The sequence below is a fragment of the Chenopodium quinoa genome, unplaced genomic scaffold (assembly GCF_001683475.1).
Source record: "Chenopodium quinoa cultivar QQ74 unplaced genomic scaffold, ASM168347v1, whole genome shotgun sequence".
NCBI classification, from domain to species: domain Eukaryota; kingdom Viridiplantae; phylum Streptophyta; class Magnoliopsida; order Caryophyllales; family Amaranthaceae; genus Chenopodium; species Chenopodium quinoa.
This window is the reverse complement of record NW_018744469.1, coordinates 214,274-239,438: the sequence shown is the minus strand read 5'-3', so window position 1 is coordinate 239,438 and position 25,165 is coordinate 214,274. Positions and strand designations below refer to the sequence as shown.

Sequence of the window (25,165 nt, the reverse complement as noted above, 5' to 3'; positions counted from 1 at the left end):
AGAATGTTAAAAGATTGAAACATGATAACATATTGTTGAATATGGAACTGTCTTTATTGAAACTCAACGGTGCCTCTCCTAACTCTAAAGTTCCTCTACTAGACCAATATCAAAATTTTGAAAACTAAAATCTGATTTGGAAGAACTAAAACTGGATAAGGCTAGACTCGAGGGGAAACTCGAAAGAGTTTAGAAAGGTAAGCAAATTGTTGGTTATACCATCTCTAACTGGATTACCAAAAGAACTGAAGGATTAGGGTACAAGAAGAAGTTCCAGAAAGAAAAGACATATGTTGAAGCATAATATGCTATTTTTGTGGCAATACTGGACACAAACAGATTAAGTGTCCTAAGAAAGACAAAAGTACTCTTCAGAATGAGAATCATGTCAAGCAGATACGGATTTGGAATATGAGTCTACATCTGTAACATATGCACCCAAGGAGACCTAGGTTCCTGACAATGACGTTTGATTTTCATGTAGGTTCCATTGAGAGGGAACAACATGTGGTATCTCGACAGCAGTTGCTCTAAGAACATGACTGGAGATAAGTCAAGATTTCTCTCACTGGACACGTACTATGGAGGGACTGTGACTTTTGGTGATAACAAGAAAGGGGAAATTATTGCTATTGGCATAGTAGGAAGGTCAAGTTCCCACACAATTGATAATTATATTTGGTTGAGGGTCTGAAGCACAATTTGTTTAGTACTTCACAATTCTATGACAAAGGTAGCTCTGTTAGCTGTACTCCTAATTCGTGCCAAATTATCAGCAATGACACTGGGAACACTATATTGGATGGAATTCGTAAAGGGAACACTTATATAGTGGGATCTTAACGAAGTTCCAAATAGCAGTCTGACATGTCTTAGTGTCATTGAAAATGATCCACTATTGTGGCACAAATGATTTGGTCATGCAAGTTTCTCTTTATTAGATAAACTTAGATCTAAGGACCTTGTGGAAGGACTTCCATTCATCAAGTTCCTAAAGGATAAAATTGTCATGCATGTGTTAGAGGAAAACAAACACGTATTTCTTTTAAATCTATAAATATTGTAAGCACCAAGAGACCTTTGGAACTCTTACATATGGATCTCTGTGGTCCAATAAAAATCCAAAGTAGAAGTGGAAAAAGGTATGTTATGGTTATTGTTGATGATTTCTCAAGGTTTACATGGGTGTTCTTTCCTATAATTAAAGATGAAACTTTTGATGAGTTTGTTGCATTTGTGAAGAAAGAACATAGAAAAGAAGGTCACCAACTTGTGCATCTAAGATCTGACCATGGAAAAGAATTTGAAAACTCTAAGTTTGATGAGTTTTGCAAAGAACAAGGAATGGACCACAACTTCTATGCACCAAGGACTCCATAACAAAATGGAGTGGTTGAGCGCAAGAATAGAAGCCTTGATGATATGGATTGAACAATGTTGATTTCCAGTGGTCTACCTAGGAACTTTCTGGTAGAAGCAGTCAACACAACATGTTACATATTGAATAGAGTCACTGATAGAGTCATCACCAACAAAACACCATACGAACTCTTCAAAGGGAGAAAACCTAATATTTCTTACTTTAGATCGTTTGGTTGCAAGTGTTTTGTTCATAATAATGAAAAGAGAAACTTGGGAAAGTTTGATGAACGTAGTGATAAGGAAGTATTCTTAGGATATGCATCAAACAGTAAAGGTTACAGAGTTTATAATAAAAGAACAATGTGTGTGGAAGAAAATGTACTTGTGATTTTTTATGGAGCGGACAAATTGATTGATTTACAGAATGACGATGATGATTTTGAAATTGGATTAGTACGAAAGTATGATCCAGATAAAGAATCAACATCCATGGAGAAGCAGCACCATGAAAAGGAAGGTGAAACAAATCAAGAAGCCGCTGAGAATAATACTCAACAACATGAGCAAGTAACTGATGAAGCACAAGGAGCTCCACTGCAAGTTCCAGTAGTAGTTCCAACTGAATTGCAAGTGAACAATGCAACTCAAGAAAGCCTTGGAAACATCAAAGCTCACATCCAGTGAATGTTATTATCAATGATATAACTAAAGGAACTTAGACGAGATCACAACTAAGGAACTTCTGTGCATTCTATGCATTCCTGTCCTCTATGGAACCTAAGAATCATGTGGAAGCACTAACTAATGTTGACTGGATTAATGTCATGCAAGCTGAATTAAATAATTTGAAAGAAACAAAGTTTGGCATCTGGAACCTAGAACAAGCCATCAAAAGACAACTGGTCTCAAGTGGGTGTTCAGAAACAAACTAGATGAACATGGTATAATAGTCGGGAACAAAGCAAGATTGCTAGTTTAAGGGTTTAATTAACAAGAAGGAATAGATTATGATAAGACATTTTCCCCGGTTGCAAGGTTAGAAGCCATTCATTTACTTATAGTTTTTGCTGCTTTTATGGGATTTAGGTTGTACCAGATGGACGTCAATGTGCATTCTTAAATGGATATCTTGAGGAAAACGTCTATGTGGAACAGCCTCCTGGATTTGAAAATCCATAGTTCCTAGACCATGACTACAAGGTTGACAAGGCCCTTTATGGACTAAAACAAGCTCCTAGCTAAAGCATGGTATGAAAGATTGTCTAAGTTCCTTTTGAAAATGACTTTAAATGAGGAAAAATTGATAAAACTTCGTTTTTGAAATAAAAAAGGAACAGACATTTTAGCTGTACAGATTTATGTTGATGATATACTATTTGGTGAAACTAATGAATCTTTGTGTAAGTATTTTGCTGATCTCATGAGTGGAAAATTTGAAATGAGCATGATGGGCGAGTTGAATTTCTTCCTTGGATTGTAAATTAAACAAACTCAAGGAGTTATGATTCATCAACAGTAATACATTAAGGAACTTATAAAGAAACATAAACTTGAAAGTTCCAAAACCAATAGAGCTCCTATGGGGGTAGCAACCAGATTTGATGAAGACCTAATTGAAACTTGCATAGACTAGACTGCATCAAGGTATGATTGGCTCTCTACTATTTTTAATTATTAGTATCATGTTTAGGTGTTATATTAATCTTGTCAGTATCATGCCTAGGTTTTTATTAACAAGTACTTAGTATCATGTTTAGGATGCGTTTAATTCGTTCCTTTAATTATTCTCGAGTTGCTTCCAATATTTTTATGCATGTTTATTTAATTTATTCTATTTGTGTTGATCACCAATATTGCATGTTTAATTGGGAATATATAATTGAAAATCACGCCTAATAAGATAAGTTGGACAAACAGTTTAGGTTCCTATTAATCTTGTTGTTTAATTCAAGTGATCACAATACTTAGATTTATGTGTGCATAAAATATTCAACCAACTTAGGTTAATTAATTTGGAACTAATTGAATATTGTTTGTATGTCTTTTAGGTTGCAATTAATACATGTCGCTATAAGAATCAAATAAAGGCCAATACGAATGGCATTGGGTTCATGATTCAATCCGTAACATCATCCCCGAATATCTAGTTATGGTTCAGGACCACTATGGAGTTAGTAATCTCATAGATTATGAATGGGTCTAACCTTCATGGATCAAATCGTTGTTGCCTTCAGTTTGTCCCTTTTTGTGGTTTCCTTTAATGATCCATGAACGATTTACAAGTTCCTTAAAAACTTGTTGGCGACTCTCTAATTTTTTGTCCTTGTCGTATAATGTTAAATCTAACTTCCTATAATTGCCAAGCATATAGGCGCACTTCGTGTGACGCCTACAAGGTCACTCTCACTTTACTAGGGCCTAACAGTTTTACTTTCTAAGCAGCACAATCAATGTGAGCCTTACATATTCCCAACCAATCCATTCCCATAATTATATTTAGGTTTTGCAACTCGAACTCAATCAAATATGAATTAAACTGAATTCCAACTATGGTAATAGGTACACCTTTATATATCTTGGAACAATTCCTCACCTTTCCAGTTGGAACAAAGTTATCCAAAGTTACTAACAATGGACTTTGATATCTAGCTTTAGTCTTTTGACTAGAAATCTAGAAGCAAAAGAATGGGATAAACTTAAATCAAATAAGACTCTAGCAATTGAAGAACAAACGAGGAATGTACCAATTACCACATTATTAGAAATATCGGCCTCACGCCGATTCATCATGAACATAAGACCATTATGAGACATTCCTACATCGATACCGGTTCCAGCCTTGTAAATTAGTCCATCAGCTGGGTGGTTTAGGTGGGTTATTGGTCTCCTAGACTTTTTCCTTCGTAAAGCACTCATACTCGCAATGCCCCAGTTTTTGAAAATAATGGCAACTCATAAGGTTTTTATCACAATCCTTATTCGGGTGCTTTTTCTCACACTTCTTGCAAAAAATAGCTTCTCTTGAGTTTGGTATTATTTTCATTCCCACGGTTGTTACTCCCTTGTCCATTAGCTCCCTTCCCAAAGATTCCCTCATTGTACCACCTATTTAAATTCCCATTTCAACTAGAATTTTCCCATAGGTCTCTCTTCAGCCCCCGAAAACTCGCATCATTCTTCCTTTTTCCTCTACTTGAATTCTCTAACTCCCTTCCCCGAATCCCATAAAGGTGACAGCTCTCCCATAAACTTCATCTGAGGTTTCAAAAGCCACTCCTCGCAACTTTCCCAGTGAGTCCGTGCTTGAACCTCTATGCTTTCAGCTCTTCCATGGGTACTACTTCAGGTGCAAACCTCATTAACTCTATGAGCTTACTGTAAAACTCATTGATAGACATGTTCCCCATTCATCTTTTACTATTATTAAATGCTCCAACTATCCCACTTACATCTTACTTTCTCCGTTTTTTACTACTTGCTCCCTAAAATGTAAATGTCACAATACTCGCAACACACAATAATGGGAAAGTTTTTTTTGTTGAAAGTTGTACTATTAACCTTATTCCAACTCACGACCCACTAAATTATACTCCTAACAAACTCTCACCCTAATTTCAAGTGTATTATGTTATGTGAGGCCAACTTCTCTTAAATACCATGAAAAAGTGTATTACAAGTATTAAAAATTAGAGGAAATATTTTATTGCCTAAAACTATGTGTCAAGCAAACCGAGGGGGGAGGGGGTTTAAAGTTTTTTACCAAATGCATTTCTAAAAGAGTTTTTAGTCCCATTTTGGCCATAATGGCATTTGAATTGCACCTATTGCTAAAACTTGTATCAATTATATTGTGCAAAATGATAAATAAGGATATGGGAATTTTTTCAATCTAGTTGCCCTCTTCGTGCTCCTCTTAGACACAACACATTAGGTAATAGATACCTTTCTCGATAGCCATTACCCCAGACTGATTCCTCAAACAAAGCATGGCTGAGAAAGAAAAACAAAAGCATCCCTAGAATGGTAGCATTGAATTTATAAACAGAATGACTATTATTATCAGCAAATATAGATTAGTCCCAACAGAAAAGACTAACATTAAACACTAAAATAAACTTACTTTTTTTCTGTTCTTGATCAATCCACTAAGCATAACCTTAATATACCTACATGAAATTCCTTCATTTGAGGAAAGTTACCACTGTTACATGTGTAACATATTTACAAAGAATGGGGTACTGTCAAACTCTACCATGCAGCTCTAGCTTATTTATCAGCTGTATTTTCTGGCAAAGCTGGGCCCTTGCAAATTGGACATGCATTCTTCATAGATAACCATTTCTTGATGCAGCTGACATGATAATCGTGGCCGCAAGCTTTAAGGGTTCCAACATCGTCCATATGCCTATATTCCTCCTGCCGAATCAAGGTAACTGCTTAGTCAAGAGTTCAACTATACAATCCCATCTATATTAACTTTGTTTCACATCTCCAAACTATGTCTTCTACTAAAATTTGCTTTTGATGTTTTTCACTGAGATCTCTATTCTGGGCAAAACGCTTGTTCAGGGCCACAGGAGGGGCTAAAGCATGCACTGTTTTTTCGAACTTAGGTCAGAACGTGCTTAATTGTAATTTTTCCCCATGGATCATCCTCTTACTGGAATTCCAATCACCAAAGACATGCTTAGTTTCAAAATATATTTTTGTCCCCAAGAATAAGTAGTTGAATTTGTCCATAAATCACCCTCTTATTGGAATTCCAATCGCCAAAGACATGCTTAGTTAAAAAACATATTTTTTTTTTCCCCAAGAATAAGTGGTTGAACTTGTCCATGAATCATCATCTCTTACTGGAATTTCAATTGCCAAATTTTCTATGATTCTATCTGACTATGGTCTCTACATGGTCAAGATTCTTTACAACCCTTCAATGGTGGAAGGAAAGGGATAGACCAAAGGCAAAGACTTTATAGTTTGATCTTAGTAGCAAATCAATTTAGTTTTATTTCTCATGTCCTCTAAAATATTGTAACCTAAGGCTCTATAGCTGGAACAGAATAGTAGACTAATTCTAGAATTTTCGTTATAAGGAAATCACAAAAAAAAAAAAAAATCTAAAAAACCAAAAAAGAACCTTAATTATTGTGAATAACTAAATATTTAATGATGAAACCTCCTTGCTCCCATATCACATGATATTAAAATTGGATCAAGGAACAAAGCTTATAAAAACCAAAACAATTAAAGAGAGCCACAGTTTATCATCCGTCCATTTCTAACTCAATAGAACCCAAAAAAAAAAAATAAAAAAAAATAAAAAAAATACCATCATAAATATGCTCTAGTAATATAGCACTCAGTGGCATGTCAGCATTTCACGAGAAGCAAAAGGTTCGTGGGAAAGAAAAGTACCAGGCATATTACACATCTTCCTTCTTCCTGCACCTGATCTGATGAACAGTATACAGTCTCTGTCACACACTTGGGCAATTGATCTTCATGCAACCCAGTGTTGACACTTCCAATCCTCTCTCCAAGTGCAAGCAATTCCTGCTCATCACAAAATGTTAGAGAAAAACAATTAAAAAATGCCAGAGAGAGATGCATAAATTAAATCCAGTTACACTAACCTCATAGCTCATGTTGTCTACATCTAGTCTCATGTCTCGATGTTGATCCAAAAAACTCCTTGAACCATATAGGGAAGAACGGTCAACAACCATCAGACCCTGAAAAATAAATCAAGTCCAAACAACAGTCAATCAGAAACTTACAAGCATACAGAAAAAAATCAATTACATAACATTGTTATATCATTACAATAGAAACTCACGGACTTAAGAAGAAATGTCTGCAGAGTGCCCCCCCCCCCCCCCTTCATCACACAAAATGGTCAAACCCATGCATACAAGCAGTAAAGACACCCATGGGTATTGAGCATAATTAACCACAACAAGAGGATGCTGGAACGAGCGTGTGTTTATAGTCCAAGTCTCCAGCATTATCAGCCAGTCTAGGTAATTTGTCCCAATGTAATGAGCAAATGATTTTGCTCACATCACAACCCTAACAAAACGAAAATGAGTTTTGTCTTGCTAATAAAAGCTCAATTTTAGAGAATATGACTACAATAAAATTCCTTTATTTTTCCCCGCGATTTCTTCACTATCGTAGGCTTACATCACAGCACTATTTTCTGGTATGCTATCCTATGACTTTCAAATTGTAGTATTGCATTAACTATAAGATGGATGAGGTTGCGTGTTGCTAGTTTGAATTTGGTTTTTATTTGAGATGGTGCAAATGTTCTAGCAAGTATCAAGGAGAAGGGACAAAACAGAAATGATGGATCATCTTACTGACAAAGAACAAAATACCATGTCTCTATTTCGACCATCTCTATGGCTCATGTTCTCTCTTAATCGAGGAAAAATTAGAGTAAGGGTGAACAGGAACCTCATCAAGATTACACAAAACGGCCATGAAATACACCCAAAGGACCCTGAAGATATCTATTGCAGTTCTTTCTACAGGTGTAATAGGTAGACAATTCTGGTGCAGAGCAGTTGCTACAACCAGGTTGCACTTTCGCATGACCACGTGAGGAGGGATTGCAGGGCTATTTGGTCAATTTTACAACTTTTTCTGTGAGAACGGTCAAATATTTAATTCAGAAATATTGGATGTTTTAGATTAATCCAAATGACACTTTTAAGGGAGCATTAGTGTTCGGCTTCCACTTACACCTACCATGAAATATAAAAATTGAGTTAGAGCAAATATAGATCTTGTGCTCTAATGCAAATAAGCACAATGATGACAGAGGAGCAGCCAGTCAGCTGAGTGAGAAGGGTGTACAACAGGTCTGAGTTTTAGTGCAAGTTGCTAAAAGTCTGATCTGAGGGATTCGGCCCATTAGGGTTGAGGAATGGTAAGTTATGGGCTCAGACTGGCCTTAGAAATGACCAATAAATCTTAATGAAACGAAGGAATATATATATACACACACAAAAATAAAAAGCTGACGACAAAATTGAAAAGTTTGTCTACCTCAGGTGTCAGGCGATCATGGACGCCAGCATCCTCAGAAAGCAAACGATATCTCTCTGAAGAAAGCCTAGATCTACCACTCCTGTCACCATTGCGCCATCCTACAGGGCCAAATTGTCTTGGATGTCTTGCTGAGTGAGCCTCTCCGGGCAACTGAAGACCTTCATCAGGAGGAGCCACATGGCTCACACGCATATTGCCCATTGAAACTCTACCATTAGGAGTGGACCTGTGTGAATAGCTACTTCGAACTCCCCGTGTATGGGATGGAGTAGGATGCAAATTTTGTGAAAGAGAATTTCTGCTGGCAATATGTTCATGGTGATATCCTGGCATATCTCCAGAAGAGTTTGCTATGCTGCTTCCAGGAAAGAAGTGATTACTCTCATGACTCAAATTACTTATAGTCCTTCCATGAGGAGCACCAGATACATGAATAGGCGTCCATTCAGGTAAAGGAACACTAGGGTTTGGATTTGAATCAACTATGCCAGGATGATCAATTGGAAGTCTACTCGAACTGGGATGGTGAGGATAATTAGTTGGGAGATGGGTCCTATAAACATCTGACTCCAAGTCCAATGTGGATCGGCTTCTCACATTCCTCATAGAGGTTTCATTTCCAATTGAAAGTTGATTGGTTCTGTAACTGGCAGGAACAGCCAGTGATTCCCAGTGATTATGTTGAGCATCCACAGTTGATTTTTCCTGACGCAAATCTGATGATGATGACACATCAGATGAACTTCCAGCACAATAATATCTGCTTGAGCTGCCCCTTTCAGTCATAGAAGGGATCCCAGGGCTTTTCCTTTTATACGGACCCCTTCCATTGCTCATTGAAAGATCAAAAAAGTTGTTTTCAACTCCATAATTTGAGGAAGATGCATGATGAACATGATTTTCTGGAACCATGAAGGCATTTCCACCAGCAGATGGATGCATAGAATCACGAGAAGGGTCAGAAGAATCAGGTTGATAATGGGGTGCATTCACCATCTGGCTTGACGAAGAGTATCCACTTAATCTTGTAGCAGGATTCCATGGAGAAACATAATGAACTCGATCTACAGGTCCATTCTCCATGGGATGAAATATTGGGGCATTTTCTGCAGAACTAGGTCTTGCTGCAATATAATATAAATGGTATTTAGTTGAAAGCAGTACAGAATGCAACTTTTGACAGGATGAGAAAAAGCTGAAAACAAGAGCAGAAAACATAACCAAACACAAAGAACATTTACATAAGACAACTACTGCCTCCCGCAAATCTCCATTTTGCAACAAAATTTTCATTTTATTACAAAAAATAAACATAATAACCCCAGCATAAGTGTGCACGATCTTAGAAAATCCAATGATAAAATCAACAATCTTTAGTAAGAAGGCAATTAGAACAGAAAAATGATCAGGTCATACTAGTAGAATATAATGGAAATGTTATAAGAAAAATTAATTAGATAATGAAATAACTAGCCTAAGTAAGTCATGCTGACAGCAAATGCATTACGATGCCAGATAACTCACAACAATAACCATCCTAACCAGATGCCTCAAAAAAATTTACCCACAACTTAAGGGAAAAATTTAATTGATACATCTACCAATAGTGCAGTAACATATGTAGCTAGTAAAAAATATCATCTAATAAAAATACAATAGATGAAGATGTGAAAAAAATTGACGCTGATTACCAAAGTGAAGATATGGATCTTCAGTAAGATTCCAGGGTTGATCGGCATCAGCCTCAAATATCTGTGATGTATTGTATATGTGTCTGTGTGCCATAATCACATCAAGTACAGCAGAGACTTAGCCTAAGACCCAATCAGAAAATAAATATAGCCTGCACAAAAAGAAAGATCCCAAAAATTAGGAATCAGATCATTCAAACGCACATTAAGCTACATAATATAAGTACATATATTGGGATGAACCCAGATTCAGATATTTTGAACAAAATTGTTGTTTTCATATTGCTAAAGATCAGCATTGACATATTCTAGCAATCAAAGAATACTAAATTGAAATGAATTCATTCTGAAACTCAAATCTGAAAAGTGGAATCATTAACTAACCGACCAGCCAATTATAACCCGAAGAAGTTGCATAGGTTCAGGAAAGGAAATGGAAAACAATAAAATCATCAACTCTATAGTCCATAAACTTAGATCAATTGATATAATAACCATGATAGTAATGTGTAATAGAAAAAGAAAAAGAGAAAGAGCAAAGAGATGCCATAATTTAAGTACGTAAAAATAATAAATAAAAGGAAATTAGTCTTCAAAAGGAACACCCAAGTCATGTAGAGGTTAGAGGATGTTTATTCTTTTTGCCAAATGATAAGTGTACAATGTGGCTGTATACTACAGAAAATGAAACACTATTCATCTCCACACTCCATTTTTCAACAAAAACACTAATAGAAGTCTTAGTTTTATTTTATTTTTTTCAGAGGAAGCTCGGATAGATAGCCTCTATGGAAGTATTTGGCAACTAAAGCTTCCCTTTAATGCCAGTACATAGGTACAATGTACCATTAAATATATGCAGACAGAGACACATTTAGGCAAACAAGATACAGAGATTCCATTAACCAATCAACTGTTGAAGGTAGCAGTAAGCAATTAACAAGCTTGGCCACAAGCATTTACAAATAGTAGAAAAGATGGTATTGTTATAAATCACAGCAGTTAAAGAAGTACTAGACCCATAATACTAACAAGAAACTAGGTTTGTACTTCTACTTTGTTTAACCTTTTACAATGTATCAAATGACTAGTTCAGTCATTCAAACACTTTACAGTCAGCACTGTCTTTACAGTGTAAATGTAATCAGCTAATGCAATCAGACATAGAAGAATATACTGAGTCGAAAAAACACAGTGTGACTGGAGAACAATAGAGAAATCGCAGGGAAGGGGCAAATTTTTCAGTAAAAAAAAGGACACTAGAATATATTACTGAAAAATCTATGCTGATCTCACTGCCAACTTAAGAATTTACACTTCAAACAAGGATAAGGTCATTAATTTACTACGTATTTATTTTCTTTGGGGATGTTAGCAATTTCAAATGCCAGGGTAAGCATATGTTAGTCAGAAATCATTTAGACGGAAGAAAATCCCAAACAATTACATGCCCACTTAGGAACTGTACAAGCTCAAACTAATAGCATGGCAGAGGAATAGAGGACCATTAACCACCAAAAGTACATTTATAATTCCCAACACATGCAAGGAGCAAAGTTCATCTTAGATCGCCTGCATCAAGCTATTGCGTGTTAGTATTGACTATGACCAGCACAACATAGACTTACCCTTTCATGATTATATATATTTTATGAAGGAAAAAAGAATTTACACATGCTAACTTAAAGATCTAGAAAAAGAGTCCCAAGACAATACATTCTTATATGTATAAGAAATAAGCCTTTTCAAAAAATGAAGGCCTTGTAACATAAGAATAGCAATGACCAAACAAGAGGTACATAACACACACAAACACACATAATGCTATCACTCAGACAGGATTTGAATACATGTAGTCATGCAAGCAGAATCAAGAACAGTTTCAGTAGTTTTACACTTTCACAAGCTAACCTTAATTCAACGGTAGTTTCATAAGACTAAATGCGTAAGGAAGCTAAAGCAACAAAGTCAAATATTTTACAAGGAAAAAAAAAAAAAAGCAACTAAGTCATTAATGTGAAGCATCATTTCATTTGGAAAGATAGTGCAATATTGCAAATTCACCATGTCAAGCTACATAAACAAAACTGTACACTCAGGATCAGCAACTAGATGGACACAATTTACGAAAAAGGTAAAACTGTTGTGTAAGAAACCATCAAGTTACATATTCATCTTTATCCAAAGAACAACAGAATGTATATTATGTAACTATTGCACTTCCAGCCACAATTTCAACTAGTTCAAATTGAAACCTCAAAACCTACTTTTGTCATAAGCATATGCATGACAAAAAACTAGTTCAACACCCTGAAAAAAAATGATGCAGTAAACAACACCTGGGCCTACTATAAAGCAACATTCAGCAAAACAATGTTTGCTGTAAACCCCAGCATTAGGACCACCAGGGAACTCTCTTGCTTCTGAAAAGGCCACCATGTGCATTCCTCTAAGATGATACAAATGATCCAACAATGAAAAACGTGTCCTCAAAGCATGGACATAACATGTACTTGAGCAGAAACACCATGCTCCAAAATACAGAAGGCTATTTGAAGACATTCGTCAAGGCATCACACTCAGCAATTCATCTATTAATCGCTAAAGAAATGCAGAGACATTAAGCTGCAGCTAATTCCTCAGCAAAATTGAAAATTTAAAATTTCTCAATCACCTGGAAGCATAACAGAAGAATTTCTAACAATAAATGCTAGACCAACTTTCAGGCAAATCTCCAAAAAGGATCAAAATCTGCAGCCATACAGTATAATAATCATTTCTCAGGCTATTTTCAGCACAAAAAAGTCAGAAAAGACCAAATTCTTAAAAAGACTACAGAGTCAGGCCACACCATTAATTACAATAAATAAGCACTTATTGAATATAATATAAATTAAAAAAACCTTCTCATGAGAAGAGCTTTCTAATGTTTAGTTATTTACATGAAAAGACTCGTATAAATTCCTATTTATTTAATACTTTTTCATTCGTATAAAAAATAAGATTTAATGTAACATATACTTTGGCTAAAGGTTCTGCTTCCGGGTCTTCTTAATTCTAGCTGTTCAAGACTAGGGCTTTTTTCTGCTTTACATGTCATTTTTTTCCCATGTATTTGCAATTAATTCTATTACAACTCTACATTATTATCTCTACCTCTACCTTCAGCTTTCTAAGTAATATAGTTCAAATGATTTACCATAGATCCTAAAGTTTCAAATAATTTCAGGTGTTTCAGCTACTATCAAGTAGATGCAAGTTTTTTGATAGTTCTAGTAATAACTGGACTTTTACACTATTCATCACGCTTGTTTGACCACATATTATGATTTATACGTAAAGTAAAATATAGTCATGTGGGGTCTTGTTAGATTCGTCTCGTAAATACTTTCACAGTATCAACTTTTTATAATTTTTTCTCTTATATAAAAGTAGATATTTAAAATATAAAAGTGCTTTGGGATGCGTAATTTTATCCTTGTTGCAATATTTGTGGAACAGAGGAAGTAAATTACTACCTCCGTCCCTAAATGATGTGCCCGTTTCTCAAATTTCACAGTAATATAGGAGAATGGAGGGAGTATGGGAATATTGTATGGGAAATATATAAAAAAGAGAATATTGTACGGGAAAGATTAAAGAATATTTATGGGAAAGATAAAAAGTAAATACTGATATTTTAGGTACATGTATATTTTATATGGGAAAGGTAAAAAGTTGTGTGGATTATGATAAAATTATTTGATATTTTTAGAAATAGGCACATTATGAGCAAATCCCAAATATTCAATTCACTAATTATTAATTTATTCTGCTTAAACCTTTTTTTATTTTTTTTGAATTAAATTAATGGAAAAAAATAAAAAAATTACTATCTCCGTCCCAAATTACTTGCACCATTTACCTAATTGGTGTATCCTGATTTACTTGTCTCATTTCCTTTTAAGGAATATTTTCTCTCTGAGTTGTGCCCCACACTACCCACCCATTTTTATATCTACACTTTTCACTCATATAAAATCCTCAATAGATGGCTATGGGATAATTAATTGGGGCAAAAGGAGTGTAAAAAATCTTCTCATCATCTTTTCATTTTTTACTCCCTCTTCCCTTGGGTTACTCATCATTCTATGCCCCTTAACTCCACCTCTCCGTCCTTCTCTCTCTTCTCATCTCTTCACTGACATCCTATAAGAGTTCACAACAGTGCAAATTAATGATTAAGTCTAGAATAATTTGATGTGTAATGTCATAAAAAGCTGCATATCCAGTAAACAGGACTATGGTGGCAGCAAGGTTGAACCTTGCAGTCAGGACCGATTTCTGGTCAAAACACCAAGGAACCAATAATTAGGCAGAACTAAGACCCTACTAGAAGAATTTTAGGGATAGAAATATATATAGATAATAAGAGTAAAATAAAATTATAAAAAGATTGTGGAGCTGATTCTGGGTAATTTAATTAAAGATCTAAGAAGACAGAGAACATAATAAAGATGAGGAAGATGCAGTCATAGCTGCTAGTACATTCACAATGACAAGCGAAGTCAAAGATGAGAAACATATAAGGGATATATATAATGCAAAAATAATTTCAAAAATGGATCTGCTAACCTGAAATTTTGACAATATAGATGTCAAATATGATGTCTAACTATGGTAGCGGATATATAGAGAAGAAAAGTAAGTGAAAATGTTTGATAGACAGACAACTTTGAACTAAAAAAATAAAAAGGGTCACATAAAAAACAAACTATGAAAATTGATAAGAGATCCTAATACATCAAAAGGCATTAACCTTAGTAAAAACTTGCCACATAAAACTCATAACATCTGTTTACTTTGGAAATGAATTGGCACATCTTACACGACATTTTGGCATTGTCTGCTTATAAAACGAAACCTAATGCTTGAAACCGCAATCTCGTTCTTAAGAGAATGCAACTTCAACCAACAATCTAATAATACAACTAATAACCACAATCCAAACCAAATAACTTCTTGCAACAAGTAGGACCAATGAGTTATTTGTTGGTAAGATTTATTCATAAAACCTAAATGTTGGCGCTCGAATTTCTTTTATCCACAAACTTATTCAAATACAAAACTAGTCAATTTCCTCCATCTTTGCTTCAGATATATAGGTGCCAACAATCATATGAAGCAATAATACCTTGTGCTTCAATTAATATCAAAGACAGTTGGTTTTCTGTTCAATTCGAACCCAAATATCATTTGAAAGCAGCATATCCTAAACAGTTATCACCAACTCCTGACTACAGTCTGATCTAAATTTAGGTTACTGAAGAAAAATTATAAAGTAGAATTATAATTAATGAGAAAGATTTCATGGGGAATTAGTAGAAATTCTACTTTGAAATTTTTTGTCAACTAAACATTCAGAAAGCCAATAAGAAGTATAACCTCTATGAAAATTAGTGAAATAATTTTCAAACTCTGCAAAAAAGGTTGTAATGATAGTCTTTAGTATCACACAATTTATCAGGAAATCAATCAATCTCATAAAAAATATTATTTTAATCAAAAAACACTTTAGAAGATGGAAATGAATGAAGAAATACTAAATCGATAAAATTCTTGGACATGAACTTCACTCGCCAAAAAATAAGGTGAATGAAAAACTCAAAAGATTTCTTTTAAGCTTGAACAGAACTTATGGGATTAAGGCTTTGATTGATTGATTGATTGATTGATTGAACAGAACTTAAAAATACTCTGCTTAAGCTCAACCCAAAAAAGAATACCCATCATAGTGTTGTATGTTCATAAACTTAATTCATGGACATAATAAGGGTCACCAAACGAAAACATACATACTCCGTATGAATATAATTATGATATATAATACATATATATACATATATACATAATTATAATATATATCACACTCAACTTTCGGAAGAGTTATATGGCTTATTAACAGCAAATTAGTTGTGTAAACAAAGAGAAAAAAACTCACCTGCTCTGGTAATTCCTCATGCTCTTCCAAATCCAAACTAGCTGCAGAAAACATATATATCTACGATATTTATATTATCATTGCTATTTTGTATTAGTTGAGTTATTTTGAACTTTTATAAGACAGTTTTTTAGTTTATATAAGACTAAATGCTTCTAACTCCTCCTCCCTATTCCCTCTTCCCCCTTTCCCTAAAGAAAGGCCTGTCGATTCACTTGAGAGAGTGACATTTGTTAATTAACATTGTGTGCATTGACCATGACCTTTCTTTCTTGACTCACACATTCTGTTGGTTTCTATATAGATTGATAGCTTTCATGTCCATCATATATTTAGATTAAATGTGGTTGTATCAGTCTAAAGGGAAGTAATATATAGTGATCTCCATAGCAGATATACATGCATATTCAAAGCTTCATGATGCAGATGTTATGCAGAAATCTCTAAAATCAGAGCCCTTCAAACTTGGCATACCACATGTGCTCATGCAAACAGATAATTAATCAATGATTTCTTTTACAGATATGAATTATTATGCAACTGTCAATTTTCATCATAAGTTGTGCACAAGATTTCCATTATTCAAAACCATCAATGTTGTTTCTCTTACCTCAAAGTCATACACAGGGATGATGCATAAGGCGCTTTTCCAATAATTATCTACAGTGCTAGTATGTTAAGACGCAAAGAGTCTGTCTTTTTTATATACATATATACTTCCAAGAATTTTCAATCAACAAAAGAAGTTTCATTTTTCAGTTTCAAGATATACCTCTCAAATTCTGCTCGTTCGACAGCCCCATTTTTAACAGCCTATTTGATGCCTCTCAAGCTCTTAGAAAGTTCTCTTTCACCTTATTAGACACCTACCCACCCCAAAAGAAACCTCTTCATTTTTTTTTCATTTCGTGTTTTTTTTTTTTTTTTTTTTTTGGGGGGGGGGGGGGGGGGGGGCGGGTAACAAGAATCCCATATCTCTCTTTACTAGACATGCAATCTAACTTATGTCAATAAAATAAAATTATAACCACCAAGTAAATATGCATAGTCCTATATCAGCACCATTAAATATATTCACAGATAACTTAATGCAAATTCAAATAAAAAACTTAAGGTTTAAAAGAATAGGTATTGGTAGATTGGACATCTTTACATAATTTTAGTTTAGGTTTTCCTTTTAAAATATGGGCTTCACAGCCAAAGATTAAACCATGAATTTTAGACCAATAACTATCCATCTCACTTATGACTTTTATAATAATCTGCCATGCATAAGAAGTCTGACAGGAATACTAAGGAACATGTCAAAATTGCAAAAAGAAACATATGCGGAAAAGAAAGTATTATTCGCGGAAAAGCATTACAGTACTTCAATTTATTTATTTTCAAATCAATGAGAAGTCATAGTGTCATACTGTACAGCAAATATAGATCCCAGTATCTATAAGGGCAACAATCTAAACAAAGAACAGTAATGTAATGCTATACAGCGTAAAGGCATGAAGCCTATATCTACAAGAGAAATAATCTCAAAAGGAGAACAATTATATATGGGAAACCAGGCACCACAATTTTGGCAACCACAAGTAGAATAATTTCCTGCTTATTCCACTTTGGTTGTTAGCTTTCCTTTTCTCAGGACAATGATGCATTGCTCATCTTAGGTGCTAAGTGCACAGGCCTTTGCATACGGAATCCCACCAACTCAAGGCTCAATGTGTAGGTTCTTCTGAGTCAGATACCACCATAACCTAAGGACAACTGGAAAATAAATTTGCTAAAGGATCTGCATAATGCATATAAAGCCCTGGCAGTAACGAAATTGCTACAGTCAGAAAAATACCTCCCAATGCAAACTAATGAAGTCTCTCCGGTTCAAACCAAAGGAAAGATTAAACTCCACCAACCTAATACAGATGTCGGCAACTACCTGAGGCCATTCTTTGGAAAACCCCTCTCTTTCCCCCAACATTTAAGAATGTGTCAACTTCAATTTGAACCATCTCCCATCCCTCAAATGAAGGAGATGATTTCGGGATATCATATGAGAATTGGGGGGTAAAGGTCCAATGTTTAGAACATTGGTAAAAGGTCCATTTGGAATAGCTTCTCTGCAATAAGATAATAGATAATTAGCACATAGTAGTCAGACTTACTATTTCGCGATCCAAACTTATCGTAGACAATTTCAAATTTCTGCTACCCCTCTTATATCTGTGTAAGCTATGACAATTCAAGAAAGCCTTCAAATTACAGACCTAATCTCCTATTTACTTAATTACAGAAATTTGGAGGCACATACTATATCTAATATATTAATGACACTATTATAAAACAAAATGTCGTCTTTCCAAGGCATTAACCAGTCAGGTGCTAGATATTACAAAACAATATTAAACAAATTAATCCATACCCGCAATACATATTATATATTCTAAAAGCAACTAAAAAAATGTTACACCTAATAATTAAAAATATACAATACATGTTAATTCAATCACATCCTCAACCCAAACAAACTAAATTAGAAGCTATCAACTAAACACCTTTTGTGAATACTAATCTCTCCGTCTATGGTTGCTTGCACCTTTAGTGGACTAGACTACAAGAGGGATGCAAAAAAGAAATGAACGTGAAGGATATCTTGATAAATAGAACACTAGCAAACCTACTACTCATTGCTAAGAAGTGGCCCAGCCTAGTTAATAGTTATCTAATACACAAAAATAGCAAGCTAAACACTTTTTCTCCCACCTTGGATGGGTAAGACCACAAGAGGTATCAAATTGAAGTAAAAGCTAATTTCACAGAAACATTTCATTGGATGAGCATTAGCCCAGGATAGCTAATGATTTGATCAACTCAATAGTAATCAAATTTCAAAAATTAACACTGCATCTCTCGTCCACTCCTACCCATCAAAAACGTTTCACCTCTTTCTCTCCCTTATATATAAACATGAATCCCACCTCAGCATAGAAACTCTGCACTACACATCCTCCACAACTATAAAACTACTACCCATTCAAAACAATCACCCAATACTAATCCTGCTACTATCCCAACAATCTAAGAGCTGCAAAACCTCTCAAAAATCACTCAACCAACAATCTTGAGCCAGTAGAAGCCGAGTATAACTACGTACTACCAAGAAGAATACAAAATTTCCTCATACAAATCATAGCCCACGAATAATCAAACACTAAATTACTAATTAATTTGATCAAACTACAGAAGATCAGTATTTACAGCTGACCGATACCTGAAATACAGAATCACCGAAGAATAAATTCCTTTCTACAGTTCCTTTTTGTTAGGTATAAATTCTTCCTGATTTAAGCAAAAAATTAAGCTAAAAACAAATTAAAAAGAACCATAATCATCAAAACACCCAAAAAACAAAATCATAAAATTGGCAAACTAAACAATCAATCCAAGCAACGATCAAACCATAAAATTGAATAAAAGAAAAGAAAAAAAAAAAACTAAATTCAATCAAATAAAAACAATCATTAACCAAATTAAGATCAAACAACATCAAAAAAATCCATGATCGGACAATAAACAATCAACAACCACTAAAATCCAAACCAAAATAAACAAAATTCAGTACATAAAATCAAAAAGAAAAATGATCAGATTGATGATGATCATCAAAGAATCAAACCTTAGATAAAGAGAAGTAGAGCGATGAATGAATCAAACGGTTAGCATGCGGTTGAAAAGAGGAGAGAGAAAAAGGGGAGAGAGTAAAAATTGTTGGTAAGGTTGCCGAAGAAGAATGAATGAATGAGGCGATGGAAATAAAGAAAGAGTTGTCAAAGAAATAAAAAGAAAGGAAATTGTGTTGTGTTCAATGTGTTGTGTTGTGTTGTGGACTTGTGGGGTTAGTTGGTTGATTCACACGAATATAGAAGAGAAGACCAAAGGCAAAAGGAAAAGGAAAAGGAAAAGGAAAATGAAAGAAAGAGTATTTTGATTTGAATTTTAAGTAGTTGCCTTCGTAAGTTGTACAAGTTTTCTATTGTTGTGAACAGAGAGAGGGAGGGTGCGTAATTATGTAATCTTTACTTCGTCTATGCCATGATCCACAAGCAAAAAGATTATGCTCTACGCCGCTATCTTTTTATTTATTTTTTAATGCTTTTATATGTGTATGGTGTTATAAGATTTATGCATATCAACATATGAGATACATAGATTACTTGTAGAGTTGTTAATTCAGATGTTTAAGTGTGATTAGTGAGATCAAGTCGGGTCGGGTCTATTTCACGTTTGAGTCATGCTATATTATTATATCTATACAAGTCGAAATCTTAATCGGGTTTTATTCGGGTTGGTTTCGTATAGGGTCGGTCGGGTCAGCTTTTGACACATCTGGTCATTTGCCAATTATGTGTTAGATTACTAGGTAGGGTTTGGTGTATTTGGTGAGGAATTTGCTTTGTAACATTGAGATCACAAGATTGAAGCTTTCTACTCTCTTCATTTCATAATAATTACAACACATGCACAACTTTGACCATTAATATTTGTTATTATATATCATTAAGAAGAATAAAAGGTTAATATAATGAAAATATACATAAGACTAAACCAAATATAGTTTATATGGCAACATATTTTTTTTATATATAATGGTAAAAAGTATAGTTAAAATAATCATATAAATAGTGCAAAAGTCAAACTGTTGCAATTATTACAAAATGGAGGGGATAGTTGTGGACACCTAATTGTGTCTCCCTTAATCTAAACCCGAAAACAAACTTGTGTGGACCTAGTTGACAATAATAATATATTGTGAACCTAAGGTTTATACCTGTGCAACTGACCCTATATTGAGCATAGGGACCCTAATACAGTAACCTTAATTTTAACATAATAACCTTTATTAAAACTTGTGTGACATTTAATATTATTGAGAACTTGAAGTATTGTAGGGTTTCATAGTGACCCTCACTACGCGGAAATAAACCCCCCAAGACCCGCCCCGATAACTAAAGCAATTAAAGCATGCAAACATAATTAATACATAATTAAAAGAAGAAGGGATAAAGAATTATACCCTAGACGCGTGCTTCGCTCGCTAAAAGAGCTCTTACTTCAACCTCGCAAATGCAAGGCCTCCGACGGTTCGTACCCTCGAACCCGACCCGATCTACCTAAGTCCCGAAGGTTAGTCGGGACCCGAAAAAAATATAAACTTTGGAGTTTTACGAACTTAAGGTATTCTCAACAATGGAGATGCCTATATAGTTCCACTCAAGTGTGTTCTTTCCCAAATGCCAAAGCCTTGGTATTTATAGGGAAATGAACCCTTGAATTTCAATCTCCCATCAATGTGGGAGAATGGGTAAATGTGATAATTTATTTAATTCTAAATTAAATAATTAATCAAAGCAATCACCATGCAACAAGTGTCAAGGGAAGAGAGAGAGTTAGGTGAGGACCATGACCATGGGGTGGACCATTGCCTTGCTCCCCAAGGCATGCTCCAAGCATTGGTCCCCACCTCTCACAAAACCGGCACTAAGCAAGGACTGTTGGGCTGGCAGGCAGCTAACATGCTAGCATGCACCAGCCATCACAGCTAGCCTGCATCGCATCACTGCCCAGCACGCAACGCGCACCAGCCAGCATGCCTAGCACACGTGTACTGCTAGCGAGCCACGCATGATGCTAGGTGCTGGGCGAGGCCCCTCATTGTTGGTTGCTTGCTGCCTGGCACTGCACCTAGCTCGCTGTGCTTGGTGCTGCCATGCGAAGGCACACACACAAGCACGCAGCTATGCGAAGGCACGAGGCTACTAGCATGCTGCTCGCTGCGATGCCATGCATGCACACGCACACACGCACAGGCCTAGCCATGCGATAGTGCTGTGCAATGCGTAGGCTTGTGCTAGAGCTTGCGATGGCACCTAGGCACCCATGCACACATGCTGCGGTGGTGCTGTGCCATGCGAAGGCACGCACACACGCATGCATGATGCTACAATGGGCTGCCTTGTGCGCCTAGCACTCATGGCACGCCTAGCACACGCATGGTGCACCTAGGCTTACGATGAACTAGCCTAGCCTAGCACTCACATGGCTAGGCCAATGTGATGTTACGGCTATGCCCGTACTTGTTGCTTGTGATTTTGCGACGCTCGGTCTCGACGCTCTAGGCTCGATATCCGACGTCTGTATTCGTAAAACTCCGACGACTCATTGAATCCTTCAGATTAATTCGTTGTCTCGGATCGGTTGTTCGATAGGGTTCGACCCGAAGGGTTCAGTTAAGATTAAGCTGTAATATTAATTATACCTTAATATTACTGATCGGAAGCGGCCTCCACCTAGGCATTCCGATCACTTGACCTTTTTGAAGAATTAGCTCTATAATAATTCTGAACCCTCTATCAGAATAATAACTTGTTGGAAGGACATCATTCATTTCAAGTATAACATTAAGTTGAACATAGGGACCCTAATTTTAACATAGTGACCTTTATAATTCATATTGACCAGTATTTAAAAATTTTCATTTAAAAAAATTAACCTCTTATGACCTTTATAAAACACAATGACTTTTATTTTAATATAATAAGATTTATTTTAATATAGTGACCTTTTTTTATTAATAAAACGACTATAGTGCCTCTAATTTTAGTGGTCCAAAATAAATTAACGTGGACCGGGTCTTTTTATGAGTTTGTCGATGATGAACAACCTTTCATTGTCGTCATTGGTCGGGTTGCGTATTGAATGATTTGAATCTGTGGAGTGTTTAAAACCATGCACATAGCCTAATTCATTTCTACCTAATCCACCTAAACAAACCCTTTTGTAGCCCAAAAATTTATCCAAACCATCTTCTTAGCCTTATTCCTAGCCCAAACCCGCAACTAAACCCTTTCCCTAATTTTAATGAAGCCCAAACCGTAAACCTAAAACCCTAAACCTAACCCTAATCCATGAAATGAATCCGAAATGGTAAAACGATGCCTAAAGATTTGTGTATTTTGTGAAATGAATCCAACGATGCCTAAAGAATTATATCAAAGGCATTTTCCAAATAAATAGAATGTATTGTGCTACAATACACAACGTATCGTGCAACGTTACATGTACCGTAAAGGTGGGCATCGTGCCGAGCCGTGCCGCCGCGAGCTGTGCCTGGCGGGCCACGGGCTCCGGCGTGCCGTGCCGGTCGTGCCGCCGTGCCCAAGATCTTGTGTCGTGCCGTGCCGACCATTTTCACGGGCCAGCCCACGGCCTAGCACGGCCCTCGTGCCGTGCCTGCCACGTGCCGGCCTGCGTGCTAGCCTGGAGGGTTGGCTGCGGGCTGGGCAGTTTCCTGAATTTATTTTTTTTTTTTTTTTTTTTTTAATTTTTTTTATAATAAGTTATAAAATTATAACTTATATTATAATGTATATAATTTATAAAAATATAAAATTATAATTATAATTTATAAGTTATAAAAATTTATAACTTATAAAGTTATAAGTTATAAAATTATAATTTTAACTTATTAACTTATAAGTTATAAAATTATAATTATAAGTTTTATAAGTTATAAAATTATAAGGTATAAAATAAATTAAGTTGAATATTTATGTTTTATAATTTTGTATATTCAATATTTATATTTATATATTTACTTTATACTATTAATTTAAAATTTAATGTTTATGATTTATTAAATATAATTTTGTATTAGTAATTGGTATAATTTTATTTTTTTAATATGAATTTACAAATTATAACAAAATGGGGAAAAAAGGCAAATTGGACTTTGGATGTGAATAATGCGTACTTCATATTATTATTACTTGAGTTGAGAAAATTGTACAATGAGAACAATGATAAAAATCGTACAATGATGGTATTAAACAAAAATTGGAAAATGATAATATTGATAATGATTAAAATCGTACAATATTCCAAAATTGTCTATTCTTCTTGTTGCTCGTCTTCGTCTTCGTCGTTGGCTTCGGCTTCATCGGCTAGTTGGATAGATTGGGAACTAGCCGAACCCAAACGGTCGGAAGCGGAGGTTCCTTCATCGTTGTCGTTGTCCTCGTAAGAACGGTCTTGTGAGCGATTTTTCGCATCCAACCAAATCTTTGAAACACACGCACATTTCTAGTGTTTCGGGTTTTAGACTTGTTCTTCTATCGTCCAGAACCCTTCCGGATGCGCTGAAAGCTCGTTCGGAGGCAACAGAGGAGACTTGGATACCAAGAATGTCTCGTGCATTGCCGCCAAAGTTGGATGCTTCGTGCTTTGTTGTTTCCACCATGCAAGGAGGTCGAGGCTGTTTATCTCATCGTCGTCCATGCCTTTGGTGAAGTCGTAACTCAGGTACATCTGCAACTCCGAGACGTCGCTTTGCGTTCTCCTGATTGATGAATCACCTGAAAACCTTGAAATCAAGTTAGTAGCTTGTGAAAATAAATGTTTGGCCTTCTTACTTACGTTTTTGGATGGTTGGGAAGGGCCTGTGTGAGGAACGGTACCATATTTGATTTCATAGACTCTATATAAAGCAAAAAACTAATCCTTCACATGAGTCTTATAGGTTTCTACATCATCGTCAAGATTCATGCATTGAAAATAAATGTCAACTAACATAAAGGTGTTTTCATACTTTTGCCTAGGATCTAATATGGATGCAAAAATATAAATCAAAGGAATTTCACTATAATATTTACGCCACTTTGTTTCCATTGATGGAAGATACTGATAATAATCACTTTGGTTGCGATGATCAGCGAAAAGTTGGGCGAGTAAACATGCATTAGAAAGAAAGTTTTGAGCATAAGGATTGTAAACAGAAGAAAAACAATACGTCATGTTATATAATAACTGTAAAAATTGCATATATCTTTCACAGTTATACCAATCATAATCATATAAAGCAGTTTGTGGAAATTTTTGGTTGTAAAATAGTGTTAACGGGCCCTTGTACTCAGTTCCCTTGGTTAACATGTCATAGGTGGAATTCCACCTAGTTGGGCAATCGGTTTTGATTTTTATTGCCCTTATCTTTTGTTGTCTTAGAAAACTCTTCCATTCTTGGTACCTCATG

At 35.4% G+C, this 25,165-nt stretch overlaps 1 protein-coding gene across 2 annotated transcripts; it reads right to left on the bottom strand.

Moving 5' to 3' along the window:
* Positions 1 to 5,364: 5,364 nt before the first annotated feature.
* On the bottom strand, positions 5,365 to 20,104 carry LOC110697552 (probable E3 ubiquitin-protein ligase ZFP1). Of its 2 annotated transcripts, XM_021874918.1 has the most exons (7): positions 19,757 to 20,104; positions 12,784 to 12,860; positions 10,110 to 10,261; positions 8,416 to 9,542; positions 6,996 to 7,094; positions 6,778 to 6,915; positions 5,365 to 5,778 (listed from the first exon to the last, which is right to left on the bottom strand). In XM_021874918.1, exons 3-7 carry the CDS (start codon positions 10,201 to 10,203, stop codon positions 5,629 to 5,631), a joined length of 1,608 nt encoding a protein of 535 aa, XP_021730610.1. In that variant the 5' UTR covers positions 10,204 to 10,261; positions 12,784 to 12,860; positions 19,757 to 20,104; the 3' UTR covers positions 5,365 to 5,628. The 2 variants fall into 2 exon arrangements, with proteins under 2 accessions (XP_021730610.1, XP_021730609.1); XM_021874917.1 differs by lacking the exon at positions 12,784 to 12,860 and having other exon boundaries at positions 19,757 to 20,103.
* Positions 20,105 to 25,165: the final 5,061 nt, after the last annotated feature.